This window comes from Ambystoma mexicanum, chromosome 5p (genome assembly GCF_040938575.1).
Source record: "Ambystoma mexicanum isolate Mex_15411 chromosome 5p, UKY_AmexF1_1, whole genome shotgun sequence".
NCBI classification, from domain to species: domain Eukaryota; kingdom Metazoa; phylum Chordata; class Amphibia; order Caudata; family Ambystomatidae; genus Ambystoma; species Ambystoma mexicanum.
The window spans coordinates 966962799-966979869 of record NC_090930.1 but is presented as its reverse complement, the minus strand read 5'-3'; the positions used below and the strand labels follow the sequence as shown (position 1 = coordinate 966979869).

The 17071-nt window shown below is 39.6% G+C and overlaps 1 protein-coding gene across 1 annotated transcript in view; it reads left to right on the top strand.

Moving 5' to 3' along the window:
* ABCA13 (ATP binding cassette subfamily A member 13) overlaps positions 1-17071 on the top strand; it is a 2251223-nt gene that overhangs the window by 2176178 nt on the left and 57974 nt on the right. The window contains exon 47 of the mRNA XM_069613428.1: positions 4589-4726. Coding sequence (XP_069469529.1) covers positions 4589-4726 — 138 coding nt within the window. The remainder of the gene's footprint in view (positions 1-4588; positions 4727-17071) is intronic.

Below are 17071 nucleotides of genomic sequence, written 5' to 3'. Positions count from 1 at the left end.
GCCTCATTTAAATATCTGGGCATCCAAATACCAAACAGTACAGTGGAATCATATGCAAGTGACAGCCAATGAGGGAAAGCCAAAGCTCTAGCCAATTAAGCTATGATCTTGAAAATTACATTTTGTGAATACTCAATGCTTCCACTGATTGAGTTTTATAAGTCCAAAGTTGTCCCAACATTAACACATGGTTCAGACATCTTACTCACAACTCCACCGACACACCGGGCAACCCTTGAGCGTCTTTTTTTGGAAGAAAGTTCTTAACATGCCGAGATCTCTCCCAATGTCTCTCCTCAGGAAGGAAATGGCCCTGATATCCATGAATGCATTAGTACAATGAAAAACATTGTGCTTATTCGGCAAATGTATGTGGGAAAGGAGGCTCCAGCAATGCTAACCTGGATCAAAAATGAAGTGGAAAGGAATGAGAATACCACATTATCCAACTGGGGAAAAAAATTGCCGAAGTTTACTGCTAACACTGGAAAGCGTGGTAGAGGAACTCCAAAGAAATCCAGCAAAAGCAGAGAAAAAGCTATGGGCAGTGGACTGGATCAACACTTAGAGTGCATTAGTAAATACAAGCTACACAAGATTGTGGCCGAAGAACTAAGAACACATGATGAGATTTTACCCTACCTCAAAAACGTTCCCGATCCGACTATCAGAGCACAGTTTATGCGGATTCGTTTTAATCTCTATAAAACCATGGAAGTGACCTCCCTGAGAACTCTGTTAGAAATGAAAAAACCTGAGAAAACTTGCAGATTTTGTGGGAAAAGTGATGTATGTGAAACTCTTGCCCATCTGTATTCCACTTGCACAGCACTAACACAGGAACTGTCACTGTACTTTGAGAACCACCTGGTAAAATACAGAGTCATGACCCCAGAAGTATGGTGGCGGCACCTACTGAATGGAACCCAAACTGGTCTGATAATAGCAGTGGTGACATTCTTTAATAACTGTCTGGGTGATAGACTTGAGTAATAGTGACAGGATGCTGCTCCCTGGCTATTACTGTGACATTTTAGTCCTTGACTTTCGGCTTATAACAAATTTGGTAAACAATTGAATTTTAGAAGCTTTGCTAAATAGGTTATGTCTAAACTAATTTTGCACAAAAAAATAAAGTTTGCAAGCATGACATTAACCACACACAATCACATGACCACCATCATCAAACTATAGTTTCCAATGCTAATCTATTTATATGATTTTAATAGGAGCTCACTGCTTCCTGGAATAATTTAAGTTACGTATTTATTTCCAAACAATTTACTTTGCATGAAACAAGTGTGGGCTCAATGTAAAAATATGTCAAAGTGCTCGTAGGGCTACTTTGCATTGCAATGATGGGAGGTGGGCAGATATCTAGCGTTAGGTTGCTAGTTGCGGGTGTGTCTGCAAATAGTTGCGGGTGTGTGTTGGTGACAGATTGTTCAGTTCGTGCAAAGGTCACTGACCTACTTTTAGCTATTGGAAAAAAATCATATTGTTTTCATTTGCTTGCCATAACACTTTCAAATTCATTAAGAAATGCAAGCGTCAAAAGACATTGTAGATATATATTTAAAAGCACGCATCCCTCCATTTTCAAGGGAGCGTGAGACATGCAAAGGAGGAATTTCCAAATGCCTGTTCTTGCCCATCGGTGATTTGCCCCCGGTCGTGCATTCAGCAGGCCTTAAAACATTGGGAATAACCTCTCTAAAGAGTCTTTTGATATGAGTACTGTGTCTTTATTGGCTAATCAATTTTGGAAATCTCAAAGGACTCCTCCTGAAAAGCTGGGTCGGAATAGTGGCCCTAACTCGTGCCCCATAAAACACTTACCTGACAATTCCTTTCTTAAGCCAGAGTTAGATCAAAAATAATTTGTACTTACAGAAAGAAGCAGAAGCCATGATCATCTTGTAAAGGTGCGTGGGAACGTTGCCAGCCTTGCCATCAAATTGGGAGAAAAGGATTGGGTGGTATTTCTTTGACCAGCAGATCGAATTGCTTTACAGGAAATAAATATACTTGCTAAGCCTGTTTATAAATGATATGTATTGTTTATACTAGGTCCTCTAACAACGGCTGCCTCAACCGGTCCTGTGGATTGTGGTTGGGTTGTGTGTCCCCGTATGACAAACTGATAGCCGACCGGGGCATGGAATGCGTGTCACATTGCAGGAGTGTCACTCTTGCATTTAACAAATCCACATAGTAACACCACAAACCAAGTGGGAAAACAAATGAGTCATTGGACACTGGAATCTGACGTCAGAGCTCAGACTGGTAGAATCAATTGCGGAAAAACCAATTCCCATATCTTTTCAAGTCGAAAAAGTGAGGAGCACTATTGATTGTTTTATAGCAGCTGTGTAATATAGTGTTGTTGATTGTGGAGACTGTGAGGTTAATGAATTTTTAAAATAAATCTTTGTTGTAGCTGGAATGCAATACATGAGGGTAAGTATGATTGGTTGAGTTGGAGGAATCCTGAAAGTCATTCAAGGAATGTTGCTTTGGTGGTTGAAGGTGGTGAACGTGAAGATTGTAGGGTTTTAGTTGCAGGCTTTCTTTCCTCTCTGTTCATGGCTGGTGGATGATATAGCCAATAGAGAGGATTCACCAACGACGGGGATCCAACGGTGGCTGTGCCATGTCGCTATGGTGGAACGATGAGATAAGCCTTTGTGGCTGAAGAGGTCAAATATTATGGCTGTGTTGGTTTATGTGCTAAACAGAAATGAATGTCTGATTAATGTATTCCCCATGTGTATGTACCACCGACTGGGAAGAAGTATCGTCTCAGAAAACCACTCCTTGCATTACAAGCTCATCTAACATTTGGAAGCACCACAAATTGGAACGGGGAACAGAACCACACTAATACGGAATTATGACATAGATATGGAACAGAGAACTGCATTGAAGATAAACTAAATATTCAGAAGAAAACAAGACTTGCAATGACTGGAAGCAACAAGGACAAGGAATAGAAATTGACAAATTGATAAAAAAGGAAACGCTAAAGCTATACCACATGTATCAAACGGACGAGTTGAAAACTTAGTATTTGTTCACTGCTTTGAGAAAGCCCTACAGACGAAACCTTGTGGCCATAAGAGTTGTCGGCACATTAGACTAATATGTCAGGATGACAAATCACCAATCTAGCAACACACTGCAATAAGTGATGTAGCTAAGCAGAATATGTCACTAAGCAATATATGAAAACGTTAACAGTTTCAAATACGCGTTACGTGGTTTATGCGTGGGAGTTGCGCTTTTAACAAGGGAACTTGTTCTGATACTATTTAATAAGGCCCAGGTTGTGAGCCTTTCCTTGTGGTAAGCTGCTCTCTGAACTAATGAGAAAGGCACAACAGTAGCAAACAATTGAAACCATTGGGAGGAGCTGCCAAACACAGCTCAACCACAGCCCAGCTTCACTAACATTAGGGGTCAGTCACTGTGTCACATAGTGACAGCTGTCCTACAGATTTACTTTCTTAAAGCGCCCTACCAATTCCCCACTCCTCCATAGCTACTCCTGAATGTCAGGACACCGCCTACATCATTACTTGATATGGCCATGAATAGCATTGTTCTGCAGGAGTGGAATGAATGGGGGGCCTGGGCACCAGAGAAAAAAGCAGCAATGCCAATGCTTTTTCAAAATGATGGGTAAAAGGAACGCTGGATGAATATTCCCAAAGGTGACGGAAAATGCTCCCAGGTTACCAACCCAAGTATTCAGTGAACACATATTTGCAGGTCAGTGTGGGGTAAACACCAGCCCTCCTGCAGTACCACAAAGTAGCCATACTTTCGCTTTGCTCCTAGTTGCTTCCTACCCCAGCACCCCAAGAAAAGGTTGGCCGCATTTCTGTTTGCAACATCGTTGTGCTCGGAATAGAACAACACGTAACGCGCCATAGTGACCCACAGGCTGCACTAGGTAAGTGTGGTATGCTATAGGGTGCAGTGGAGTGTGATAGCAGCCTACCCTGGGCTTCTCATCCTGCATCCCCAGGTGCCATCAAAATCCCTTGGATGAATCTCCATGGAAACTCCAATTGCTAGATCAGGCTTAAAGATTAGTCCTCTATTGGTCACTTCACCAAGCACAACAAACTTTCTTTTTACATTCCTAAATTCAAACAGACATGTATGAATTGGGAATTCTGGTTACCATTGACAGTTGTGAGATGTAGCTATACACTTCAGGCTTCACTCGAAACGATCAGAGGGAACTGATGATGTTATCTTTGACCATAGTTTGTGCATGCATGCCTTTGAAATGCAGCGTTATGTTGGTCTGTTTTTGTTTTTTGGTATTCAGAATTTTTAACAGTTCCATTTTGTCGAAATGTCTCGCCTCTATCCCTAAACGAGCACTATCTTCTTTTCACTATTAGTTTTGCTCTTTGCACTATTTCTTTCATTTTTTTAGCGATCATGATTTTTACATCGGTTGAACTATATCTTATTCTGTATGCATATTTTGTGTTGTATACGTGTCTATGCACTTATAATTGGCGTCCTCTTTTAGTCACTAAGTAACGTCTCTGTTAATATTTGAAAAATGTAGGAACAGCACCTCAATCTCCTGGAGTATCGCGTGCCACAAAGAAAGGGCTGCTTGGCCGAATTATTCAAAACTTTAGAAAGTAACAAGCTTCAACTTCAAATTGAACATTACTCCATAAATCAAACAACTCTCGAACAGGTAACGTCCCACTGCTACTTTGTACATGTTTGATCAGATGTCAGATGGGTAACATTTTGAAGGTAATGAGGTAACATGTTGTATATTCCGAAATCTGTTTTGATACTTTATATTTGTAATAATGTCCCTGGGCGTATATGTGTGTATTCATTCTGTTTATTCCCTTGTCATTGTGCCCTCTCTATTTTCCTGCCACTCCCCCTAACCAAATGGCTTGCTCTCAACCATAAAGTCATTGTTACTTGAAATGGCGCCTTCCCCCACTTATCGGTAGTGTATCCTTTGCATGAGGTTAGAAATGTCCTCCAAGCTACCAAATAAATGGCAATCACCAGCATTTAAAACGATGTAAATTAACTGTTATACATACATTTACATGTAGGTTTATATTTTGTTAAATGTTGACCTGCATTATTTTCTGTAGCTTATCCTGATAACAACATATCTAGCATTTGTGTAGTTGTTTTTGAAAATGTTGTCTTAAGTGTGAATGAATGTATACCAGTTAGTGTACATGGTTTGAAATGTACCTGAGTGGGGACTATTATGCAGGAAGATGTCTACAATCTTTAATGCCAAATATGTATTTAAAATATGTCTTTGATTTTATTCTGACTCTGTATTGTATTATTCATGATTTTGGGGGGGAAGTTTCCCATACATGTGCAATGTCTCTTCTTGCAGTGAGTGTGCAGAATATGTTGTCTATTACTTGTGCTTTAGGAGTTACCAGGCTACGAACCCCATTACAATTTTGCACCGATACTATAAAGTGGTACCAGACGTACAATTTGAATTTAACAGTAAAATAGTGTGCAGCCAACACAGATTTATTTTGAAAGCAAAAATAGGATGAGAGAATGATTGACCAAGGCATCCCGGCAGGTGTTAGCCAGTCTGACTTTTTGAGACACACATTGTCATCGGGTGTGTCCTGCATGAATAGTGCCATTACCCGAGGATGTATAGTCTTTATGGTGGGAGCTGAGGTAAATGAAAATGTCTGCAGGGGTGCTGGTGCTCTCACAGGTAGGGACTGGAGGGCCAGGATGCAGTTTCTTATTGCCTATTTTTAATTATTAATGTTTGGGCAATCAGTGGCCAGCAAACAAAATGATGCATTGTCTTGGTGCTCACAGAAGAAACATTTGATTAAATAAATGTTATGTAATCGTTGAAAAATAAGTTATTAAAACAAGATACTATTTAATTCTACTTATATATTTTGTTTTATTTTTTATTTTTTATTTGGTTGGCTGATAAAATCAACCTTTCAAACATTAATCAATTATTTAACAGCAACTGTTTAAAGCATTTATGCAACATTACATAAATCAATCAAATTCCTTAAATCATGCATACAAGTCCAGCATGGAATAATACACTGAACCAAAAATGTTATTAAATCTAAATAAACCTAAACATAAGCATGATACACCAATAAAAATGTAAAAGAAAATAGCTCAATTTTAACACCATTCTTGTCTGCCTCTACACAATTTATAGTTTTCAAAGGTATTCAAAATGCTTGTTACGTGTGTCAACATATCGATCATGTACTAACTTGCCTCGCTTTCAACTAGTGGAAAGGTTGAGTCCAAAAAATTGACTATTGCCACTCTCAGCGCTTATTTGATATTTGAAAAGATTATCTGCCAAATCTGATCAGAATCAACTGGACAATAAATCCTTTAAAATATTTGTCGTTTGGCATCCAACATGGGACATACCACAATAGGATGTTGCAAAGTTTCTTTTTCTGATATGTTTTTGCAAAAACGACAATAATTCTGCACATCATTTGTGGGCCAGAGGTTAAATCTGAAACACATATATTGTCTACGAATATAGGGTGAAGGGCATTTTAATAGGTAATCAGCTGTCTCACGGTAGCTTTTTATTCCAAATAGAGAAGGTTCAAAGTCTTTATATGTAGAAAATTTGGTTTGATGCAACTCCAGTCAAACTGAAATATTTTGATTTTGGCTTGCCCTGGGTTCAGTATAATTAGGTCAAGAGTGACTCAAGCATCAGCCATAGCATTTAAAATATACTGACGCCATGAAAGATGAAACACATTATCTGAGGCTAATAAATAACGTGCTACTACACATAACATATGTGTTGCATTCATGCCCATCAGACACTTTCTCAACAGAGAGCACATATACCACACATCTTGGGAATGAAGTGACAATAAACCCAATTCAAACTGTATGATCGGCAATGGAGGGCAGCTTGGTAATCGCAAAACTTGTTTACAAAACCGAGACTCCAATCTATCCCAGCATGCATAATCTCTCGGAACCCTTGTTTCTGAGCCATAAAATAGAATGGGCATCACTTTTGGTTGATAGAATATAATGATGAGTTTGTAAGAAAATGTCCCATATTTATAGACAAGGAGTTTCGCTTGTGATATTAGGGTTTGCAATTTATTATTTAAATCCAAGCTATATGTATCATTAGCTGTACTTGGTTAGTCCTAAATACTTACATTGAGTGACAACCAATAATTCTGTATTCTGTAGTTTCCACTTGAATCTAATTTTCCAAGATCTAGGGCCATTATTACAAACAAGAATCTGTGTTTTTGCAGTGTTGATGACCAGGTTATTGCCATGTGCATAACCATCTAATTTAGTTAATAGATTCTGAAGCCTTACTCGATGTCTGGGACAAAAGGACTAAATAATATGCATATAATAGCCAGATCATTTTCTGGGAGCCAAGCTTCCGAGTGTCCAGTAGGACATCCGCAAGTGCTTCACCTATATCCAGTATAAACAGGATAAACAAGGTAGAAGTCAATATACACCACTTTTTAAGGCCTTGTAAGGTGGAAAATACAGACACAAAGCAACCATCAAGGGACAATCTTACCTGCATTGCGCTATTAGCATGAAGATGCAAGATTAGTGCAAGCAACCAGGGTGGACATTTGAGATGTTTTAGTTTTCTATACAAGAGAAGCTGATCGATGGAATCAAACGCCAACCTAAAATCAACAAAAGCTAAGTATAGTGGTTGTTTTTGATGGGCAGATTGATATTTGATCTTGTGGTGGGTAATGATGTTGGGAGAGGTCACTAGAGCAGCAACAAATCCAGCTTAAAATGGATCCCTCCAATTTGCTCTTAGGCTCAAAGCGTTCAGTTCTTTCAACATTAGCCGACAAAAAAATTTCCCTGGAGCGTCTAATAGAGCAATCGGCCTATAACTCGATGGAAGTTGTGGATCGCCTTTTTTTTATAAACAGGCAATATGATCGAGTGCTTCCAGGATTGGTGCAACATTTGAGTTCAATTTATAGATGTAAATATATCAAACGGAATAGTTGCCCAGAGCTCAGGATGCTGCTTAAATGTATAATTTGATAAACCATATGGTCCAGGAGCTCTGGAGCAACTTATTCTGAACATACAAAATCGAATATCATCTAACTGAAAGTCGAGATGGAAGGTTTTTCCACATCAGTAGAGACCAAATTGCCACAGCCTGGAGGGATGGAATATAATTGACAATAATGTATTTATTTATTTTGCATTATTAAAGCACTCACACAGCCCGCGGGCATCGAGGCACTGTTACAGTAATTGTTTGTTTTTTAGTTGCGTAATTGTTTTGTTTTGTGTCTTAGTTGCATATTTATAACGTGCTTAAATACCCAGAGGTTTCTAAGCGCGGACCCTGGGATCTAACCTGTGTTTCTTAGTGTCGTCTTGCTTCCGAGGCGAGCACGTTGCTGCTGAGCTATACTCCCAGGACAATGCAAGTTTGCTCTGTTACACTGTTGAACAATACTTTGAGATCCATTAGTAGTCTGGTTTAATATTGCCCAAATATTTGCTGTGTTCTTAGTGTGAAGATCACTTAGCATTTGCATTTGGCACCATCACTCTGATACAATAGAGACTTCTGGTTTCGTAGCCAATTCTTATACTTGGTTCTAATTTGTCTTAGGAGGCCTTCTCTCAATTCTGGTGGGTGCTTTTAATGCTTGCCGTTTGTGTAACCTAAAGAGGCTTTTCCTCATCTTAACCTCATGATTATATACATGGAGCTTTGGTTTGTGCCTAAGGGGATTGTGTGTGTTATTTTGAAACATCTGCATCATATCACTTTATACCATATTGTGTTTTACAATACCCACACTTTCTTTGTGGAGTTCAGTGGAAAGAAATGTACTGAATGCTGGAACCGTGTCCACAGACCATCATAGTCTGTTCTGTTGGTTATTGACAACCATGTATCTTTTGGTGTACATATTGTTGCTATTTATATCCTCTGGTTCTTACAACCATTTCATTGTAAGTATATCATGATCACTTGTGTTGGTTTCCACAATACAAAAGTCAGAAACAAATGGAATAATCGTATCATTAAAAAAGATATAATCTAATATAGCTGCACTGGTGCCTCTGCGCCATGTTGGGCGAGGAGGGATATCAGAGTTATATGCTCCATTCAAAATGTACAGACTACGAGATTTGACAAAATAGCTCCATAATTACGACCTGACCCGGTCAGACGGAACCTCCTTTTGGAGGCAGTTGAGTTTGAGGTCTCCTGCTATGACAGTGTTCTTGACACCTCTGTTATTTAAATTGAGATCCATCAAGTCATTCAAGTCCCTGAAGAAGCTGGTATTTGAGATCCCGCTGGATTCCAATAAAGATTAATCAGAGAGAAAGAAGAGGATTGGCGCTTCACCAATTGCATATCTGCGTTAGGGCTAGCCCATAATTCAGATCTTGCCACAAACTTGTTCTAATGGCAATTAAGAGGCCAGAGGATGGTCTTCCATGGGTTGCTTTAATTGCAGGGTTTAAGTAGAAATCATAATTATCCCACACAGGCAGAGATAGCATCCATGTCTCCTGTAAAAATACCACATCATACTTACCAATATGATTTGTGTAATTATTCAAAAGATGCATGAAACCCTTTATGTTCCAATTAAAACAGGAGAATTGATGTTGCTTTGAAGGGTGAGCTAGTTACCTTCTGTCATTGGTGCAATTAGCACATTAAACAAGATCAGATGTTTGATTTCAATAAGTCAGGGCCTTACTATTTGATTTGTTTGTAGCTTGTTCATTCAAATTTGGATTTATGCATCCCAGTGATGTTTATTCAGTGGAGACCTCAAATCCCAACTAATGCAACTGATTTTTGGCAGACCATATGGTATTCTGATAACACGGGAATGCATCCAGATCCTCACAGAATAAAAATTTGACTTGTTCACAAATTCAACCAATTCAATATCTGCAGATGCTATATCCTCTAACAAAGGTATATCAGAAAATATAGCCATCACAGCTCTACGATTGAGATCATACGGCGTGTTCGGTGGGGATCTACAGCCCAGAACCAGTGAATACATTGCTGGCCGTTTCCCTCTCCATGTCAATGACCCTTCAACATTTGTAGTTTTAATGTCTATTTAGCAGCGCTTTTTCAGTTAGGCGTAAAAGCTTTGGGGCAATCGCAGCTAATGTGGTGTTTCCAAACTCATGGTTGGCTTGTTCTGCGTTAACAGAGACACTAGATCCCACATCAGGAGAGGGTAAATCAAAATGTACATTTTTGACCAGTTGATTTACCTCAGGTAAAAATGTTTGCTTTTCAGTTACTAAGTTTCCCTTTTGAGCAGAAGACCCAGTGTCCAGTTGCACTGATTTAGCAGTGACTGCTGAAGCATGAGTTATGTCAATGATTGTGTCTGGCTGTTATGTGTTAAAATTAGTTCGACAAGGCCCTAATATTGATGGTATAGGAGGCCCAGCCATATATGCGTCTACTGCCTTGCGTATCTCCTGACGATGGGAAGCTAAAGACTGAGAATCCACAGATGTTCTGAATTCAGAGGATTTAGCTGATTTATTTCTAGTGTGTGTCACTAATTTGGTTGCATTTTTATTCACATCCATGTTGTTTACTGTTTGAATTAGCTCATCCAGCGGGGCATACAAAAAAAATACACATTCGAGCTAGGCAAGATGGAATTACCCCTAGCCTGATTTTGAAGCAAGTAGATTTTTGTTACAGCATTCAATGCTATCATCAAGCTTTTCTTCGTTAATTTAATGGATTCAAAGAGTTGTTTAGTCGTGGATGAAGATGTAGAATTTTTTGGCAATTTTTGATTCTTAGATAGGTTGCATTGAAGACTACTTTTCTTTTTTACCATTTGTGCGGAAACTCTCTGCTTATTTTCTGCTGATGAAAAATTAGAATAAGTTTCTTTAGTTGGACCACCATCGACTCCAGACTGCTCCGATGTCGAGCTTTTATCCCCACTTGTATGATCAAGTATGACCTTTGCAAAATAGGGTAGTGAAGGTGGAGCATTCTCGATGGCGACCGGAAAGGTATGAATAGATGGAGTTTTAAGAGGATCAACACATGGCGATGTTTGTGATGAAACAGAGGCACAGATTACATTCACATTTGTAGGAAGCACAACCGTACGCACCCACTTTAAGGCTCTGTAGTGTGTTAATTTTTTCTTGCCAACTTTTTTCAATTTGAGTTGCCTGACGTTGTAACTTTGCATCCAGCGTGCCAAACAGATTAGCTAGAGACTGTAGCGCAACATTCATGACATTGAGAGCTATTTCTAAAAGCTTTTGCACGGATGCTACATTGCCACCAGAGCTGGAACCCATATATGGGATCTGTGTCCTCCGCGGCGTTGGAGCAATGTATGATACAGCTAGGTCAGAATATGGTTGACTGATCTCGGGAAACAATACAGGAGAACCAGACAAGTTCTCTGACAACACCTTAGCCGAAAAGCAGGAACTATTTTGATTCCAGATCAATTACAGCCATATCACTCGAAATTATACCAATCGGCACATGAGGTGTAATTGGATTAGTTGCTGTCGGTGCATTGTCCAAAATTATGCAATCCGATAATGAGGTATTGTTTGTATTTGCAGGCATTTTAGATAATTTCATGATAGGCAGAATAGCGTCAGCTTCTGTCACCAATGCAATATCACATGAGGGTACATCCTTGATGAAACTTGGTGTTGACACTGACTTTCTTTTTGCGAGCTCCGATGATGCACTTGTCTCGGTGACATGTGATGATAGGTCTGCATCCGCTCTTACTGCTGATGTCATTGTAATAACAGATCCCATAGGTACAGAGGTTTGGCGTTCTTTACAAAAGACTCTAATCTCAGAGTTCTTGTCGGTCTTATCGGTCTTGCAAGAGGTCTTGGGTATTTTGGGAGCCGGCCGGCCACTCGGAGTGGAGCATGAAAAATTCGAGGGCCGCCTCTGTGTTTTATGAGCCGGTGAGGATAGCTTGAATGCTTGTATATGAGGCTCAATCAGCGGTGGCATACCTGTTTTTAATGAAAATGCCGTACTCTAAACCAGAGCCGCAAAGAAAATAACAGCTCAAAATCAAGTATCAAATATTACAGACCTGCAGAATCAAAAGCGAAAGCAATGACAAAGTCACCCGCCTCCCCGCAAACACAGCGACACACGCAGTGAAGCAGCAAAGCGGTACTTCGCTGGTACTTTGCTTGGTACGCGCACGCTGGTGTACGTGCGTGCCTGTTTTTGAAACCTCACTCCAATTGGGAGCGGAGCTTGATGATTTTAGTGTAGAATATGCTTAACAGCTAGCATATATTGATCTAAACAATGAAAATATAACTGCAATATGTTAATTCAGAGTGCAGACATGTGCACATTAATTTGTGAGGAGTAAAAGAGGAAATCCTTTATACCGTATAACGTTGATAACAACAAAGTCTTGGATCCAAAGTAGAACGGGCAGAGAAATGCGGCAAAGCGGTACTTCGCCGGTACTTCGCTTCCACTTATATTGTAAACCGGGTATTTTTAAAATGTTAAAGTGTGCATTTCTAATTATCACTTTCAGAATGTATTATACTCCTAAAAAGAACAGTATACGTGTCTTACTGAGCAAAGCACATTACCAAACCCTAAAACAATCATGTACATTATTTTCTGATAGACAATTATCATTCCAAGAAGGACAGTCTAGTACATTCATAGTGTATTCTTTTTAAATACCCTCATGAGAAAGGGGCTAAAAAGCAAATAGCCCCAATGTAGCTTCCTACCTGCTTTGAATACAATCAAAAAGCGAATTGTGAACAAAAGAATGTCCACAAATCTTTAGATTTGACTATTATGTCTGTGATTGAAGGATTATGAAGCACTAAAGTTTAACTAAAATGGAAAAGGTTTCAACCATGAAGTGTGTGTATATTACTTGATTTTACTTGCAACCATAATGTCCTTTCAACAACGTCTTTTTTACTGTATATATATATACAAATACCATTGATGACATAGACTAAATAAGATTTTCCAACATTTCCATTTGCATTTTGTGTTATGCTAATGGGAATATTGTGGCGTTCATCCTCCGTTCCAGGGCTGGAACGGTGGATACCGGCCCAGCAGCTCAAGTTATCAGCCCAAGCGAAGCAAGGGTGGATAAAGAGGTCTCTGGACCATTATCCCCCATTCCAGCCACCATAATGGGGAATGAAGGCCATTAGCACCCTAGGTTTCCAAAGCAGGAACCCGGGGTGCTGAAAAAAAAGGATTTTCCAAGATGGCCACCATTGAAACGGAAGGCGGGTTTCCATACAGGACCCCTCTTCGCTTTCCATGGAAGCCTGTTTCCAAGATGACCACCATGGAAAGGGAAACTGGGGCCCTCTTTGCTTTCCATGGAAGCCTGTAGAAGGTGAAAAGAGAACCCTATGACCTTATTACCACAAGCACATTTTTCTTCCCTTTCAAATCTATCCCAATTTCGAATAACTTTACCACAAAGCCAGTCCCAGGTGGACATGGCCACTTTAACCCCATATGTTGTCCCTCATGGTCATGGTCATGGCCAGTAGCCAGTTTGTCCGTATCATGACCTTATTCCATGACCTGGACAATCTGGCCACTGCCCATGGCCACAGGCTACACCTCAGTCACCAAAGATATATTACTATTTTTTGTACCTACATTATGACACTTGTCAAAAAATAAAACATGGGCACATTTGCAAAACCATGCTTTCAGGTCGTTGCCAATGCTTCTTACACAAGTTTGCTGGAAATCCAAGCATGTTTTATTTTTTCAAAAGTGTCAAATGTATGCACAAACAATCGTCATATAACCTAGCCCCCACTTGTAAAAATCCATTCAGACTTTACGAAAACATTTATATCTAGATCTATAATCTTTTTGCAAACCTTTGTATAGATTTGTCAAATGGCACCACATTTATAAGCCTTTACAATATTTTGGGAACCCCACTCTAATTCTGTCCCCTCTTGACAAAATCCCACCGAACGTCACGAAAACATTTATATCTAGATCTATTATCAGTGTGCCAAATTAAGTGTAGATTCATCAAATGGCACCTCATTTATAAGCCATTACATTATTTTTGGACCCCCCCACTAATTTTGCCCCCTCTTGACAAAATCCCACCAAACCTCAGAAAAACATTTATATCTAGATCTATTATCATTTTGCCAAATGAATTGTAGATTCATCAAATGGCACCTCCTTTATAAGCCTTTACATAATTTTGGGATCACGCCCTCTATTTGCCCCCTCTTAACAGAATGCCACCAAACTTTGAAAACTCATTCGGAATCAGGTCAGGAATATAATTTTATGCATTTTCCTTAAGTAGCACCAAAGTTATAAGCCATCCAAAAACTGGCCCCGAACATCTGAAGTGTCCCCGAACTTCACAGGACTGTCCGCGAATATCCAAACTGTTCGCTGACTTTTGCGGCAAAAAACACCCGGTTTTTTTGCATCTTGCAGCCATATTCCATCCCATCCTCGTCACCCATAACCTCCTGAGAGAGTATTTGATAAGTTTGACAAGTGCAATGGTGTGTTTTTTAATGTTTTTACCGTGATGTCCACGGACACCGGCCGATGTCAGCGAATCCAAGATGGTGGCCGTTTCCAAAGATCTGACGAAACTCGCGCTTCACGCCAACCAATCAGTGAACACGTTGTGTGTCCCCGGGGACATGACGCAAATCAAGTAGTCAATCGGTGTCCTGTCCGCGAAGCAAACAGGGAAGTGTGTCCACACAGCGGACATAAATATCACTAATTTTATTGCCTTACATTTTGGTCATTTAAAAAAAAAAATAATGGATAGATTTCCACCAAATTAACAAAAGCACACTTTCGGGACCAAGCTGCCACTGTTGCCACAAATTTGGTGAAAATCTGTCCAGCGGTTTGGGCTGTGGGCGTGAGCAAAGTTTTATCCAATTATGTCTATGGGAAAATAATACATTTTGGGACTCCCACCTATAACTTTGCCCCCCCCCCTGGACCAAACCTCACCAAATTCAGAGTGGGCCATAGTCTTTTTTGGCAACGTTTGGTGAGGATTGGTCCAGGGGGAGCGAAGTTATAAGCCGCGCAAAAAGTGCTCTTCCTATGGGTTTAGCAGCTTAACCATAACTACATGGCTGCTACCGCAGGCCATGTAATACATATGTTACTTTATAGACCTGATGATGGTGCAAGACACCGAAATGCATTAGCTGAAATGTGTTATATGGAATCCATAGAGTTTTATTGCCTCAAGAACTGTGTAAATTAAACTCTGCTTGAGGCCTTTTAACTAAGGATTTCCTCAGTTTATCACAAAAAATGGAAGTTTGAGGAGAATATGAAATTATGAAAAATTAAGAAAACTGCAAAACGGAATAATAATTGAATCTGTTTATTTGAAGTACAAAGTAATGAATGAGCACATAAATTGAGCAAATGGAGAGCCTCAGACATAATTAGGTGATTTTCACCTGTTTTGTTTTTTCTGTTGTGGTCCATGTGTCATGGGACCAAATTTGCCTGATGGCTCCTAGTACTGTAACAGTGAAATAGGAAGTGTGAAACATAACACAACCACATTTCTTAGAATATGAAGAAGTAGTGCCCACCTCTACCCCTCCTTGCTATTATGAGGGATCTGGCATTATGGGGACATTAACAGGAATGCATCAAGTTAAGCCGGTCATGACTTCTCAAATGCACTGAAATTCAAGGGTTGTGTTGAGATAAATGTGGGCATCTTAACTAAACTTTAACTATCTCAGGGCAAAAGGTGACAGAGGTGTGGATCTTATCGGTTTATAGTCATAATGTCGAAAAAAAAATGTCGACAAACAAAAATGTCGAAAAAAAATGTAGAAAACAATAATGTCGACATTCTATACATATAATGTAAAAAGTCATTTTTTAGAAAAAAAAATGTCGACAAAAAAATGTCAATTAGAAGTATCAACACCCCCCCCACCACCCTCTCACCCCTCATACTCAACACATTCTAATTATATATATATTTATTTATTTATTTATTCAATAAATAAATAAACAAAAAGAGTATCAGTTACTATGGGGGGGTCCCCCCAACCCCCCCTCACCCAACACCCCCCTGCCACCCCCCCACACCCCCCTCTCACCCCTCATTCTCAACACATAGTAATTATATATTTATTTATTTATTTATTCAATAATTAAATAAATAAAAAGAGTATCATTTACTATGGGAGTGTCCCCCCAACCCCCCTCACCCAACACCCCCTGCCACCCCCCTACACCCTCACCACCCTCTCACCCCTCATACTCAACACATTTTAGTTATATGTATATTTATTTATTTATACAATAAATAGAAAATTTCGAAAAAATATTGAAAAAATGTCGACATTATTGTTTGTCGACATTATTTTTTTCGACATTTATTTTTCGAAATTTTGACGACATTTTTACTGTCGACATTATGACTGCCCACCGATCTTATCTACTGAAGATCCGGGAAGAACGTCACACAGTGTATTTGAACAACAGGCAGAGATTGAAAATCCTGTCCCTCTATCCCCACAATCCTCATTCCCTGGTAAATCAGAAAATAATGATACTGATCGCAGAGATGATTATCAAGATTAATATTAGATTTCATCAGTGTCAGAGCAGGAACATGCATTTCTGCTGAAAGCCATGAGACCGTGGAGGGTCAAGTGAATTCCACAACAGATAGAAGTAGTAATAGAATTAGGCTCCCCACCTGTGCACAGTCTCTGAGAAAAACATTTACTGTCACACATCAGAAAGTACAAAACATCATTATGCTGCAGCTAGAACAACACTGCAGCCTCTACCGCCATAGCGACCAGTTGAGCCTAGCCAATTCCTGTTGTTAGTCAACAAAAAAAATCTGAATTGTGGCAGTACTTCACGCGGAAGAAAGAGCAACCACATCTGGCACGTACAAAGTCTCCCAGAAATCTATGTAACAAGGAA